Genomic DNA, 14,226 nt, shown 5'->3' with positions numbered 1-14,226 from the left:
ATAGATGCATACGATATTTATTTATATTTTATTTGACAAAATTCTGCCAAGAGTATATATCATAAAAGCTGAAACCACCACTCACCACTCAACACCCAGAATAAAGTAACATGTCATCAGACCTCATGACTTAAAAACCGGGGGCATCAATGGCACATCCTTTGGCGACAACAGGAGGATACATCCGGTCTAGTAGACCCATGGTGAACGCCTCATGCCCTCGCTTCAGAAGCTGAAGCTGTCACTGCCATCAACAAACTGCCATCAACCACTGGTTCATATATCTCCAGGGCAGAGATTCTCATAGCCATTGTCCGCGGTGCCACCATGGAGCCCAACAATGCTTCCACCCTACGTGAGTCCAATGCACAATGCACAACGTCCACACCGAGGCCTCGCCGAGCCATGTCGACTCGCTGGCGTGGTAGATGCACACCACCACTACCTGCCACCATCTAGCCGTTTCTCCAAATATGACGCATCAAGAGGTAGAACGACGCACAAAGCGTTGCCATCGTCCGATTCGGGAGACCCATATCTGGGGTTTCCTCTGGAGCAGCGTGAGTGGGTACGCACGAGCTGCAATGGCGATATTTCAACAAGGTAGCAGCGCGTGAATGCCACCATCGCCCGCTATGACCGGAGTCAGGGGCTCGGTTTTCACTGGCATTCATGCCTCCCAACTCACCATCGAGACCATTCGGCGGAGGAGGAGGTCAAAACTGCCATGCTCAGGACAGCTGCCCTGGCGTCCTTGTGTTGCGGAACCAGCCTAGGAAATCCTCCACGAGCCGTTGTCGGTGATGACGCGATGCATAAAAAATGTAGCCATGGCCACAGCCCGACCAGGCCCAGATCGGGGCCCGGAATGCCATCGCTGTTCGCTATTGTTGGCCGTCGATGAAGACGGTCGCCGAGGATCATTGGCCGCTGCCGTTCTGCAGCACCACCGTCGACCAAGCCGGTGCGGGCGCTGCTGCCGACGCGAGATCACACCCTGGTGCCAAGTAGCGGCTGAGGAAGTCCACCGCCACGCCACGCCATCAGGGCTTTGCTCGGCGGCGCCTTCGGCGACGGTGGGAGGGGAGCTGCCAGGGCCTGCCCAGGCGTGCAGGGTGTGGGTTAGGAGGGGGGTCAGGGGCCGGTTCTGGATGCAGTCACACATTGTCCTTCCCAGCCGTATGTCTGATTGACAATATGTTGTTACCATTGGCTTAGCATCGACGACCAACATGTAGTACTACTTAATTAGGTAATCCTGCAACACTAACAGATTGGTGACACGCACAACACGTATAGCCAAGGCAATTTCTACCACCCACAACTAGAGAAATATCTGCACATCAGCATCACAACAATCAAAAGATTCTCTCAAGCATGAATTTTTGTCTGAGCTGGTGCGGTTATGTGAGGGAGAGCCTTTACCCCTACTTCTTGCCGGAGATTTTAATATCCTTCGAAAACCAGAGGAGAAGAGTAATAATAATTATAATCCTCGATGGTCTTTCATTTTTAATGCAATTATTGAAAGCTTAAATCTGAGGGAAATTGCGCTCTCCGGGCGTCAATACACTTGGGCTAGTTGGCGTGAGACCCCTACTTATGAAAAATTGGATCGTGTTTTGGCTAGCGTGGAGTGGGAACAAAAATTCCCATTGGTCTCGGTGAGAGCTTTTACCTCGTTCAGGGTCTGATCATACACCACTTCTTATTGATTCAGAAAATCATGCACATCTAGGTAAAAAGGCTCGGTTTTCTTTTGAGTTATCTTGGTTTCAACAAGAGGGGTTTTATGATATGGTGGCAGCTGAATGGGCTGCAGGTCCAACGGGGGTTTCTCCAATTGATACTTGGAAAAAAAAGATTAGGCACCTAAGAAGATTTTTAAGGGGATGGGCGAAAAATAATAAGTGGGAAATATAAAGTAGAGAAGGAGAGGTTACTTCAAATTATTGAGGCCCTAGATATTAAGGTGGAGACTTGCCCTCTATCTACTGTTGAGAGGGATCAGTTAAAATTGGCTAATGATAACTTAATTAACTTAGAAGGTCTGAGGAGACAAAAATGGGCACAAAGAGCAAAAGTTAAATATGTGCAAGAAGGAGGCAATAACACAAAATACTTCCACTTAATTGCTAATGGGAAACATAGGAAGAAGAAAAAAAATCAACTTGAACAAGAAGAGGGTATGATTGTTGGGGATGAAAATCTTAAAACTTATATTACTCAATACTACAAAAAACTTTTTGGTGAGCCGCAACACAGTTCAGTAGTAATGGTAGAGGATAGAATAGATGATATTCCTCAAGTTTCTGCGGTTGAAAATGAGACTCTGATCAAAGACTACTCTTTCGAGGAAGTTCACGAGGCGATTTCACAGATGAAGCGAAATAAAGCGTCAGGACCAGACGGTTTTCCGGCGGAATTTTATCAATTTTTTTGGAAAGTAATCAAATTGGATTTGATGGCGCTTTTTATTTCTTTCCAAAGAGGAGAACTACCTTTGCATCGGCTAAATTTTGGGGTTGTTACTCTGCTTCCAAAAAAAGATAACGCGACACAAATTCAACAGTATCGCCCAATTTGTTTACTTAATGTGATTTTTAAGATTGTTAATAAAGTTGCCACCATTCGTATTTCTGAGGTAGCTCATAATGTGATTAAACCTACTCAGACTGCGTTTATGCCGGGTAGACATATTCTGGAGGGAGTAGTGGTGCTTCACGAGTCTATACATGAACTACATAGAAAAAAGCTAGATGGTGTTCTTTTTAAAATTGATTTTGAGAAGGCATATGATAAGGTAAAATGGCCCTTTTTACAACAAGTTTTCCGTATGAAGGGGTTTGATGAAATATGGTGTAATCGGATTATGTTCAAGGAGGGAGTGTGGGAATTAGGGTGAATGATGATATTGACCACAATTTCCAGACTAGGAAGGGTTTGAGACAGGGAGATCCTTTATCTCCAATTCTTTTTAATATTGTCGCCGATATGCTAGCCATTCTTATTGCTAGGGCTAAGGAAGCGGGACAAATAGGGGGGCTTTTATCTCATCTTGTTGATGGAGGCATTTCAATATTACAATATGCTGATGACACAATTTTATTTATGGAACATGACATTGCCAAAGCACTTAATATGAAGTTGATATTATGTATGTTTGAGCAACTATCCGGGTTAAAAATTAATTTTCATAAGAGCGAGATCTTTTGTTTCGGTATACAAAGGAGACTGAACAACAATATATGCAAATTTTTGGTTGTGAGGTAGGAGTTCTACCATTTAAATATCTTGGTATTCCTATCCATCACCTAATTTTGAGAAATGCTGAATGGAATCCTGTTGAGAGTCGTTTTGCTTAGGATGTTGGTGGAGTAAAATGCTTTCTTATGGGGATAGATTGGTTCTCATTAATTCGGTCTTAACAAGTTTTCCAATATTCATGTTATCTTTCATGGAGATCCCAGTGGGGGTTAGGAAAAGATTAGACTTCTATAGATCCAATTTTTTCAATCTGATGAACAAAAGAAAAGATATAGACTCTCTAAGTGGAACATGCTTTGTAGGCCGAAAGATCAGGGGGGCTGGGTATTGAAGTTTTGGAGTTAAAAAACAAGTGTTTACTTAGTAAATGGTTATTCAAAATCCTTACTGAACAAGGTATGTGGCAAGAAATTCTTCATAACAAGTATCTACATTCTAAAACTTTAGCGCAAGTTGAGGCTAAACCTACAGATTCACCTTTTGGAAAGGTCTTATGAAAGTAAAATCTGATTTTTTTAGTAGAGGGTTTTTCAAAGTTGGTGATGGCTGCTCCGTTCGTTTTTGGGAAGATGTCTGGCTAGGGGTTGTACCTTTAGCACAACAATATCTCTCTCTTTATAATATAGTTCAACATAGAGATATTTTGGTATTTATAGTGTTGGCTCAAACTCCGTTGAATATTACATTCATGAGAGGCCTAAATGATCATAAATATACTGAGTGGTTGCATTTGTGTCAACGACTAATTAACATCAACCTTACAGATGAACCTGATAAGTTTGTATGGAAGCTTACAGATTCGGGACTGTTCATAGTTAAATCTATGTATCTTGATTATATGAATGGTCATACTAGATTTCTGCGCAAATATTTATGGAAACTGAAAATTCCTTTAAAGATTAAGATTTTCATGTGGTTTCTTAACAACAAGGTTTTACTTACCAAGGATAATTTGGCAAAACGTAGATGGACAGGGTCTCAAAAATGTTGCTTCTGTGATGCAAATGAAACTGTTGATCATTTATTCCTTGCATGTTCTTTTACTACTATCATTTGGAGGATGATTTACTTTGCTTATAACATTTCGCCACCAATGAGTATCAATAATATGTTTAGGAACTGGTTGTATGGAGTTCTGAAGAAAGATACGAATAAAATTAGGATTGATATATCTGCTATATGCTGGACAGTATGGAATACTAGAAATGATATGATTTTTAATAATCTGAAGGGCACTAACTTTTTGCAGGTTATTCATCGAGCTGTGCATTGGATACAGTTATGGGCTTTCCTGCTACCGGAGGATCATCGCAAGGATATGGATACTGGCTGCAACAAGCTGCTGATGGTTACGCGGGATTTCTATTACCTGGATGACGACACATTAATAGGATAGAGTATGGCTAGCCTATTTAGATGTCGTTGTTTCCGTTGGTTGATTCATGTTGCAACCTTGTCGGATCCATGATTGTAATTTCTCTTTTCATACTTTTATTCTCGTACTTGATACTTCGTGATCTTTAATATAGGGCCGTGTGCATCAATTGATGCAGAGGCTGGGGCTATTGCTCCTTTATTAAAAAAAAAACATCACAACAATCATTAATCTTGACTTTGCAATGTAAGACCAGTAATCTCTATATATAATCTGGACGGAAACTGCTTGCTTCTAGCTCAATCCCCTGGACGAGTCCACACGTGCTTGATAGAAGCTACCAAAAGTATGATCCAAAAAAAAATTCAATTTGAGCGCACTGAGGAAACCTCTAGGAAAGGAGGCTTTTTCCACAAGCTCCGACCAAACAAATCACAGATCGCAGTGCATGTGGAAAAAATCCGACCGGCCAGTGTGAATTGCCTAGCACAGTTAGATAGAGGGAAGCTTAATTACGCCTCTCTGTCTTGATTTAGTTGCTAGCTAGCTCCTGGTCATGAGTCATGAGTAGTAGCATGAAGCGTCTCTCCTTGCTCCTGTTCTTCGTCGTCCTTAACCATCTTTCAGAGCTTGCTACTGGGCAAGATGAATTCGTCTACTCCGGCTTCACTGGGGCAGACCTCACCCTCGACGGCGTGGCTACAATCACACCCAATGGCCTACTTGAGCTGACCAATGGAAGCTTCCGTCTCAGAGGCCATGCTTTTCACCCGACTCCAATCCGGTTTGGCAATGGATCCTCCTTTGCCGTCTCTTATCTGTTTGCTATCTACTGTGCCAATTCCAATCTCTGCGGCCACGGCATGTCCTTTCTCGTTGCTGCTAGCAACAACTTCTCGGACACAATGCCGACCCAGTACTTGGGCCTCATCAACGACCGCAACAACGGCTATGCAACCAACCGCTTCTTCGCTGTGGAACTCGACACTAACTGGAACGATGAGTTCAGGGACATCGACAACAACCATGTTGGAATCGACATCAACGGTCTCGATTCTGTCAACTCCAGCAGCGCGGGCTACTACCACGATGACGGTAACTTCCAAAACTTGACACTCGCGAGCTATCAAGTGATGCAGGTGTGGGTGGAATATGATGGAGATAGCAAAAAGATCGATGTGAGCTTGGCTCCCATACACATGGCGAAACCAATCACACCACTACTCTCCACCACCTATAACCTCGCAACGGTGCTCACAGAAGACATGATTTATGTCGGGTTCTCAGCCTCCACAGGCTCATTCATCTCACGGCAGTATGTGCTTGGTTGGAGTTTCGGCATCAACAGGCGTGCTCCAGCAATTGACATCACCAAGCTGCCCAAGCTACCTCGTGAAGGCTCCAAGCCTAGATCCAAGGTACAGAAAATCCTACTGCCAATACTTACTGCAGCATTTGTTCTTGTTCTGGGCACTACTATCATTCTTCTTGTTCGAAGGCGACTAAGGTATGCTGAACTAAGAGAAGATTGGGAAACTGAATTTGGGCCACATAGATTCTCATACAAGGACTTGTTTCATGCAACCCGAGGATTTAAGAGCAAGAATCTACTAGGTGTTGGAGGATTTGGAAAGGTATACAAGGGAGTGCTTCCAAAGTCTAGAGTGGAGATTGCTGTGAAAAGGATCTCCCATGACTCCAAGCAAGGAATGAAAGAATTTGTCGCTGAGGTTGTAAGTATCGGCCACCTCCAACACCGTAATCTTGTACAATTGCATGGCTATTGCCGTCGCAAAACGGAGCTTCTTTTGGTGTATGAATATATGTCGAATGGAAGTCTTGACAAGTACTTGTATGATCAAGACGAGAAGCCTACTTTAACTTGGGCCCAAAGATACAAAATCATTAAAGGAATTGCATCCGGCTTGCTTTATCTTCACGAGGAATGGGAGAAAGTTGTACTGCATCGAGACATCAAGCCAAGCAATGTGCTCCTTGATGATGAACTAAATGGGCGACTTGGTGATTTTGGCTTAGCAAGGTTATATGACCACGATACAGGCCCTCAAACTACACATGTGGTTGGCACCATTGGATACCTAGCTCCTGAGCTAGCATGCACCAACAAAGCAACCCCTCTTAGTGATGTATTTTCGTTTGGCATGTTTGTTCTTGAAGTCACTTGTGGGCGAAAGCCCATCGACCCAACATCACAACTCATGTTGTCTCAATGGGTGCTTCACAATTGGCAGCAAGGATTTCTCACAGATGCAGTGGATACCAAGCTCCAAGGTGACTACAATGTTGATGAGGCATGCCTAGCTCTCAAGTTAGGATTGCTCAGCTCACACCCATTAGTCAATTTAAGGCCCAGCATGAGGCAGGTTATGCAGTATCTCAACGGTGACATGGCACCCCCAGATCTGAATCCGACACATATGAGCTTCAACATTATATCCTTGATGCAGAACAAAGTTTCGATCTACAGTGACAATGAACTAGCATCACAATAGTGTAAATTGTGCCTTTTTATTTTATTTAGATGCATACTTGTACCAAACTCTACCATCATTCTCAATGTACTTATATATTATATATGTATGGCAAGTCCTATGGATTAAAGTTATTCTTTGTTAGTATCAAAAGGGGAAACTCTCATTTGCAACTAGTTGCACTCGCACCCCATTTTTTGTTGCGACACTTTCAAGTTTTCAAAAAATGTAAACTAAAATTCTAGACATACATTGTGTTGTCTCTTGTGCATCTATGAAGTATCATCCAAAAATATGTCAAAATGTATGGCACCTCCCGGAGGCTCTCGCTCCGTGGACCCGCGTGGGTGCCCGTCAATGTTGCGATGTGAAATAATTCCACGCACACAGTGAACGGGAGGGGAGCTCACCGACTACGACGACATTGGCAGCCCCCCAAGAACAAGAACGCCAAGGCGCAACACCGTTGGTGGGGCACGCCGGACATGACACTGGAGGCCATCCTCGACCACATGCTCCGTTCCTAACCACCGATTGACCGCCGCTGGACGCCGCACGAGATGATGGTGTCCGGCATGACATGAAACTCCTTCTCGTCTTCCTCCGCATCCAGGAGCTCGTCCTCCACCTTGATTGCAGCTTTGGCGGCTTCCTCGCTCCGCCGCCGCCCCACCGTCAAGAAGGAGGAGCTCGACGAGCTGCTACCTCCGAGGAAGCAGACGGGTGGTGCCAGCCGCAACCATGAGCCGCGGGCTGCCCGCTAGTCTTCGCCTCCGGGCAGTCGCATGCGCCTCATCAAGCAAGAGCTGGAGGAGTGGGTTCCTCCGCTGGACGACACCGCCACCCAGATCGCCCTCCGGTCAAACGACAACCAGAGAAGTTCCCGAGGCAGCACATGGCGATGTGTGCCTCCTTCGAGGACGTGCCGCCGGCGTCCCTCAATTTCGTGCTCGCCTAGTCTAGGCATGAATCGGGGGAGGAGGAGGAGCATCGTCGGAGGGTGGAGCAGGTGTGCCTGCTCAACCTCGTCGTCAACATCGACGACGCTGATGACTTCGTCGAGGTGCAACGTCCGAGGCAGGGTGACCCAGGCAAGGGCGTCACTGGCGACCATCACCGACGATGAAGACTACACAGTCTTCTACCGCGGCCACGGCTGGTAGAGCTGCCGCCACCATTATATGTTATTTTTTAATTCTATAATTTTTTCTTGCCTATACACGAACTACCTTCGCCTAGTTTCGCCCGAAGGCAAAACCGGTCAAATGGGTGGGTGGGGGTGGGGGGGAGTTGAGATGCTCTTATGCCTTCCATTGTAAGACATTTTAGATATTTGAACATAGAGTAGATACAAACGTAAACACGTTTATATACATGCATTTTTCAAAAATAAAAAACTTACAATATAGTGAACAAATGGAGCACTATACTGTACTTGCTAGAGATAACACAAGAATATTTTATTTATATGTAAGAAATGAGTTTTTTAAAGCAAAATGGACTATCTAGATATAATAATAAAAATGGATATGCAAATAGGACTATCTAGATATTATCTGAACTATTCAACACCTATCTAACTACTGATGAATTATCCAGCTCCGTTTAAAAATACGATAAATATCCAACATGAAGCATCCGGATCCTATTCCAATTAATTTGGTCAGTGGGATGGTCAGAAAATAACCATTCCACATACACCCTACATATCTTGGTAGTTGTTCGATTCGGTTCCTGGATGGGCAAAGGTGAGAAAAGTTTCTATACTGACAGTCCTATATTTCCCACGACGCGTCATGTGTTGCCCATGGGCAGGACTTCTCTAGGTTCACATGGCCTTCATAAAGCGAGAACGGTTGGTGGAGGCAAGGCCAGATGGCATATTATATTGTAACCGAATCACATTACAGTAATTCAATTGGTTACTTTTGTGAAACTTCCTGACAATGACCAATGTGGAAAGCTACATACACACTGACTTTTCAAGCCATGTTTGCATAGAGATGGAAAGCTACATATACAGACGACTGACTAATGAAGTAGCAGCCAATATGGAAAAATAAGTACGACCGACTTAACTTGTGCACTGAACTTAAATCCTTCCCACCTAGTTGTAATTTATTTGCAGGGAACGAAATTCTTAGCCAAGCGTGGTGCCAATTTGCAAGCTTAGAGTCCTATTCTAAGTGGAAGCGGCAACATCGGTTGGGTTGTTATGACTTTGTCGGAATAATTAGGGTTTTCATCATAAAAATTCCAATCCATTGCAGGTCATCTAACACTGTACACATTGGCTCCGTTCGTGGTCTATTTTTCGGCAACCATAATACCAACACCTGCTTACGGTGATGTGTGTGCCCTTGAAACAGACAATCATAGTATCATGCACATTGGTTCCACAAAAATATTGATGTGACAGCTAATTAAGGAGAACGGAGGAGATTTAAGTATCATAGGTGGATATTGTATCATAGCGCATGTCATGAGAAAAATTAATGCCAAACAAATCTTGTGCGTAAATTTGCATTGAGATTCTAAAAGCAATAAATATAGCATGGCTATGATACCACTTCATGACACTAACCGCTATAAAGATATTACCATACACAAGTATCATATGCATGATACTAGTACATGATACTTACCACTATGACCAGCCTAAGACTAGTCGCAATGGGAAGTATGATACAATAGTATCATGTACCTGATACTAGTTTATGATACTACCTCCACAATGCATAGTATCATAAAATGGTATCATACTTATGTCATATTTAATATTTTGTAGAATCTCAATGCAAATATGTGTACATGATGTATTTGTCATGAAGTTTTCTAGGTTTATGTGTCATGATACCGTACCATATTATGATACTACTATCATCTCTCACCTGATGTGATACATCAGATTTTTGCCAACATGGCATGTATGATACTACTTATGATACTCACATTGGAGCTAGTCTAAGCACGCAGGTTCCCCTAATTCTAGGTAGTATCTACTAGCCTAGCAAGAGAAATATCTGTACAAAGAGACGCTCAACATCATATATAGCATTAATCAATCTCGAATAAGATCAGTTACCTCACTCAGTGTGATCTTGAATTCTCTGTATAGTTTCAATCGATCCCAGTTGTGCTTCATAAAAGGTACATAAGTAGGAACCTCCTGTCATAAGGAAAAAAACACCCCTAGATATATGATATATCTCTGTGGTTGTTGAATTCTGTCCCTGGCATGGGCAAAGGCGAGAAAAGTTTATACATGAACCATAAACTGTAGTTGTTCATAAAGCGAGAACGGTTGCCGAAAAATATGTCCAGGCGGCATATCATATTGTAACCAAATCATACAAATGTACTAGTTAGGTACTCTTGGGAAACTGCCTGACAATGACCAATGCGGAAAGCTACATAGACAACTGACTATATCGGCGATGGAAAGCTACATAGGCGACTTGACTTATGAGGCCGTGTGTAGTAGGTGTGCGTTATATCAAAAAGGACGACTGACTTGTGCACTGAAGTCATGCGTGCCTAAGAATTGCCTTCCGTGCAAATAAATTCCAACCGCATGGGAAGGATTTATTCACAACTTTGCCTAAGTAGGAAAGTTCTAGGTAGGTAGTCTCTACTAGCCTCAACTAGAGAAATATGATCTCCATAGCAACTTGATTTAAATAGCTTTACAATCTGCTCTTGCAGTGGCCCATAAACTGCTTCACCCTTCTCACATCACATGAAGCTCTTCTTTCTTTGTTTCCTCCTCAGCTTTGGCCTTGTCGCATCTTTCACTGCAACAAGTGATGACCAACTATTGTACCTTGGCTTCACAGCCGGTACTAATCTCACCGTCGATGATGCTGCTACAGTCAAGGCGAACGGACTCCTTGAGCTAACCAATGGCTCACTTGGTTGCAAAGGTCATGCTTTCTACCCAATTCCCTTTCACTTCCGCAAATCACATAATGATACCGTGCAATCTTTCTCAGTTTCCTTTGTCTTTGCCATCCGCTCTAGCTACCCCATCATGAGCCGACAGGGCTTGGCCTTCATCATCACCCCAAGCATGAACTTCTCAGATGCATTGGCCAATCAATACTTGGGATTCATGAACTCCAAAAACAACGGCAACTTTAGCAATCACATATTTGCCATCGAGCTAGACACTGTCCTAAACATCGAGTTTCAAGACATCAACACCAACCATGTAGGTATCGACATCAATGGCCTCCACTCTATAAAGTCCTACCCTGCAGGGTACTATGAGGATTGGAATGGTAGCTTCCAAAACATGACTCTTGCTAGTGGTGATGCGATGCAAGTGTGGGTGGACTATAATGCTGAAGCCAAGAAAATCAATGTGACCATGGCTCCCCTTCAAATGGAAAAACCTACCAGGCCACTCATCTCAGCAGATTATGACCTCTCAATTGTGTTGAAAGAGCCATCCTACATCGGGTTCTCATCTTCAGGTGGAGAGGTCGATTCACGACATTATGTGCTTGGTTGGAGTTTTGGGATGAACAAACCAGCTCCACAGATCAATATTGCAAAGCTGCCGAGGCTACCTCATCCAAAGCATCAGCCAAAGCTCCTGAAAATCATCCTACCAATAGTCAGTGCAACATTCATATTTGTTGTGGGTTCAATGGTCATTTTACATGTGAGGAGAAAATCGAGGTATAGTGAGCTAAAAGAAGATTGGGAGGTCGAGTTCGGGCCACATCGGTTGTCATACAAGGAGTTGTTCCATGCCACAGAAGGGTTTAAAAACAAACATCTACTTGGTGCAGGAGGGTTTGGGAAAGTATATAAAGGAATACTTCCATCAACTAAATTAGAAGTTGCCGTGAAGAGAGTGTCCCATGAGTCGAGACAAGGTTTGAAGGAGTTTGTTGCTGAGGTTGTCAGTATTGGCCGCATCCGACATCGTAACCTTGTTCAGCTACTTGGCTATTGTAGGAGAAAAGGTGAACTTCTTTTGGTGTATGACTACATGCCAAATGGTAGCCTTGATAAGTATTTGTATTGTGATGAACAAACACTTGCACTAAACTGGGCTCAGAGGTTTCGGATAATAAAGGATATTGCATCAGGTTTGTTCTACCTCCATGAAAGATGGGAGAAAGTGGTCATCCACCGTGACATCAAAGCAAGCAATGTTCTCCTTGATAGTGAAATGAATGGGAGACTAGGTGACTTTGGCCTTGCAAGACTTCATGATCATGGAGCGAATCTACAAACCACACATGTGGTTGGTACCATTGGATACCTAGCCCCAGAATTAGTATGCACGGGTAAGGCAACTCCTCTCACGGATGTGTTTGCCTTTGGCATGTTCCTTCTTGAGGTTGCCTGTGGGAAAAGGCCAGTTAACAGCAATCCACAAGGAAATCAACCATTATTAGTTGATTGGGTTCTTGAGCATTGGAATAAGGGAGCACTGAGTGAGGTAGTAGATACAAGGCTACAGAGTGACTATAATGTTGATGAGGCATGCCTGGTGCTAAAGCTGGGACTGTTATGCGCACACCCATTTGCCAATGTAAGACCCAACATGCAGAGTATCATACGGTACCTTGATGGTGATTCACAACTCCCGGAGTTGACAGATACAGACATGAGCTTCAGCCTGCTCTCTATAATGCAGGGTGAAGGGTTTGACCCATACGCATTATCATATCTTTCATCAAAGATGAGCATTGGCACAATATCCGACATTTCAGGAGGAAGATGATATCACTGTTGGTTGATATTATCTTATTTGTGAGCTTGCATGCCAACATTATATTTAGTACCAAGTCATGTAATGCTGGGGCAAGGTTAGACTTCCCAAGGGCTTTTCTTACGGATTATAGTGAGAGCAGTGTATAATTGCTTTTTGAGTGGTGCCTACAGGTTACAGCTCATTAATTTAATATGTAAACGAAGAAGCTACCTTTGTAATTGTGGGTTGATTTACTACACGGTGCTTCACGGCTCACAAATCTAATTTTTTCTTTTTTATCATTCATGTACATGCCTTGAGTTCTCATAGAGATTAGCATGGAATAAATCAAACAGTGTCGACATAGGAACATCGGATGTTTCTGAATTACTTAACTGAGCACACACTCAGTGGTCGCGAGGAAGTTTCCTTACGACTATGTGTCTCTCATCTCATTAATTTTGATTAGTTGAAGGAAGATTCCTAGTGTGCTAGTAACAAACTAGAAAAACTTTTCACATGGATAAGCATAGGTTAGGAGTCATAAGAGAGCCTTTGCACCTGCCCATGCTTGGCATGTCATTGGGTAGAATTAGGCAAGTCCAATTACCAAGTGACAATGAAGTAGTATCGGAAAACCCTAGCGGAAAACAGAACCCCTACATCAAAACGTTTTCGTGGCTCCTGCTCTCGCCCCCGCAGGCGACGGCAGGGGCGGAAAACCCTAGCCCGTCCAACAGCCGCCACCCTCCTCCCCTCCCCTGCCGCCGCCGGCGGGAGCCGCCGGGCAAAGCTCGGGCGGTGCCGGCGGCGGCGGGATCTCCTCTTCTCGCGCGCTAGGGCGGCCTCGCGGGGCGGTCGCATCTGGTGGCGACGATCTTCTCCGCTCCTCTGACCGGCGGCGCAGCGAGGCTCGGCGGAGCTTCCTTGGCGAGCTTGGTGGCCTCCGGGCGGCGCATCGGCGGGGGATGCGTCGATGGAGGGCTTTTTCTGCCGGCGGCGCGCCGGCTCGGGCCCGATCTGGGCCTGCTGCGGGCCTGCAGGCCTGGGGCGGGTTTGGCTGGGCCAAGTCTGGGTTCTTGCGGTGGTGTCGTGTCCTGCATCGGTGGCAGGGCGCCCCCCTCCAAGGCCTCGACCTTCGGCGGCTCGGCGGCAGCGGGCGTGAGCCTGTTCTCCTCGCTGGCCGGCGTGGCGTCGGGCGGCAGTGTGCCTGCTTGCAGTGTGCCGGCCTGTGGCGGTCGGTGTGTGTGTCTGGTTGTGAGAGTCGTCTCCTCTTAACTCAGTCATCAGCCTGCAGGGGGTTGCCGCTGGGGCTGGCGAGTGCCATGGTTTCGCAGTGGCGGCCATGGTGGCGACGCGCTTCCCACCTGGGGACCGTCGTG

The 14,226-nt window shown here is 44.7% G+C and overlaps 2 protein-coding genes across 2 annotated transcripts; both read left to right on the top strand.

Moving 5' to 3' along the window:
- Positions 1–5,203: 5,203 nt before the first annotated feature.
- On the top strand, positions 5,204–7,155 carry LOC124664758 (L-type lectin-domain containing receptor kinase SIT2-like). Its single transcript, XM_047202201.1, has one exon. It carries the CDS (start codon positions 5,206–5,208, stop codon positions 7,153–7,155), a length of 1,950 nt encoding a protein of 649 aa, XP_047058157.1. The 5' UTR covers positions 5,204–5,205.
- A 3,594-nt stretch (positions 7,156–10,749) lies between these two features.
- LOC124668366 (L-type lectin-domain containing receptor kinase SIT2-like) lies at positions 10,750–13,187 on the top strand. Its single transcript, XM_047205526.1, has one exon. The coding sequence runs from the start codon at positions 10,874–10,876 to the stop codon at positions 12,872–12,874; it is 2,001 nt and encodes a 666-aa protein (XP_047061482.1). The 5' UTR covers positions 10,750–10,873; the 3' UTR covers positions 12,875–13,187.
- Positions 13,188–14,226: the final 1,039 nt, after the last annotated feature.

The sequence above is a fragment of the Lolium rigidum genome, chromosome 6 (genome assembly GCF_022539505.1).
Source record: "Lolium rigidum isolate FL_2022 chromosome 6, APGP_CSIRO_Lrig_0.1, whole genome shotgun sequence".
NCBI classification, from domain to species: domain Eukaryota; kingdom Viridiplantae; phylum Streptophyta; class Magnoliopsida; order Poales; family Poaceae; genus Lolium; species Lolium rigidum.
Note: the sequence above shows the minus strand (reverse complement) of the source record. Positions and strands in the feature narration are given on the sequence as shown.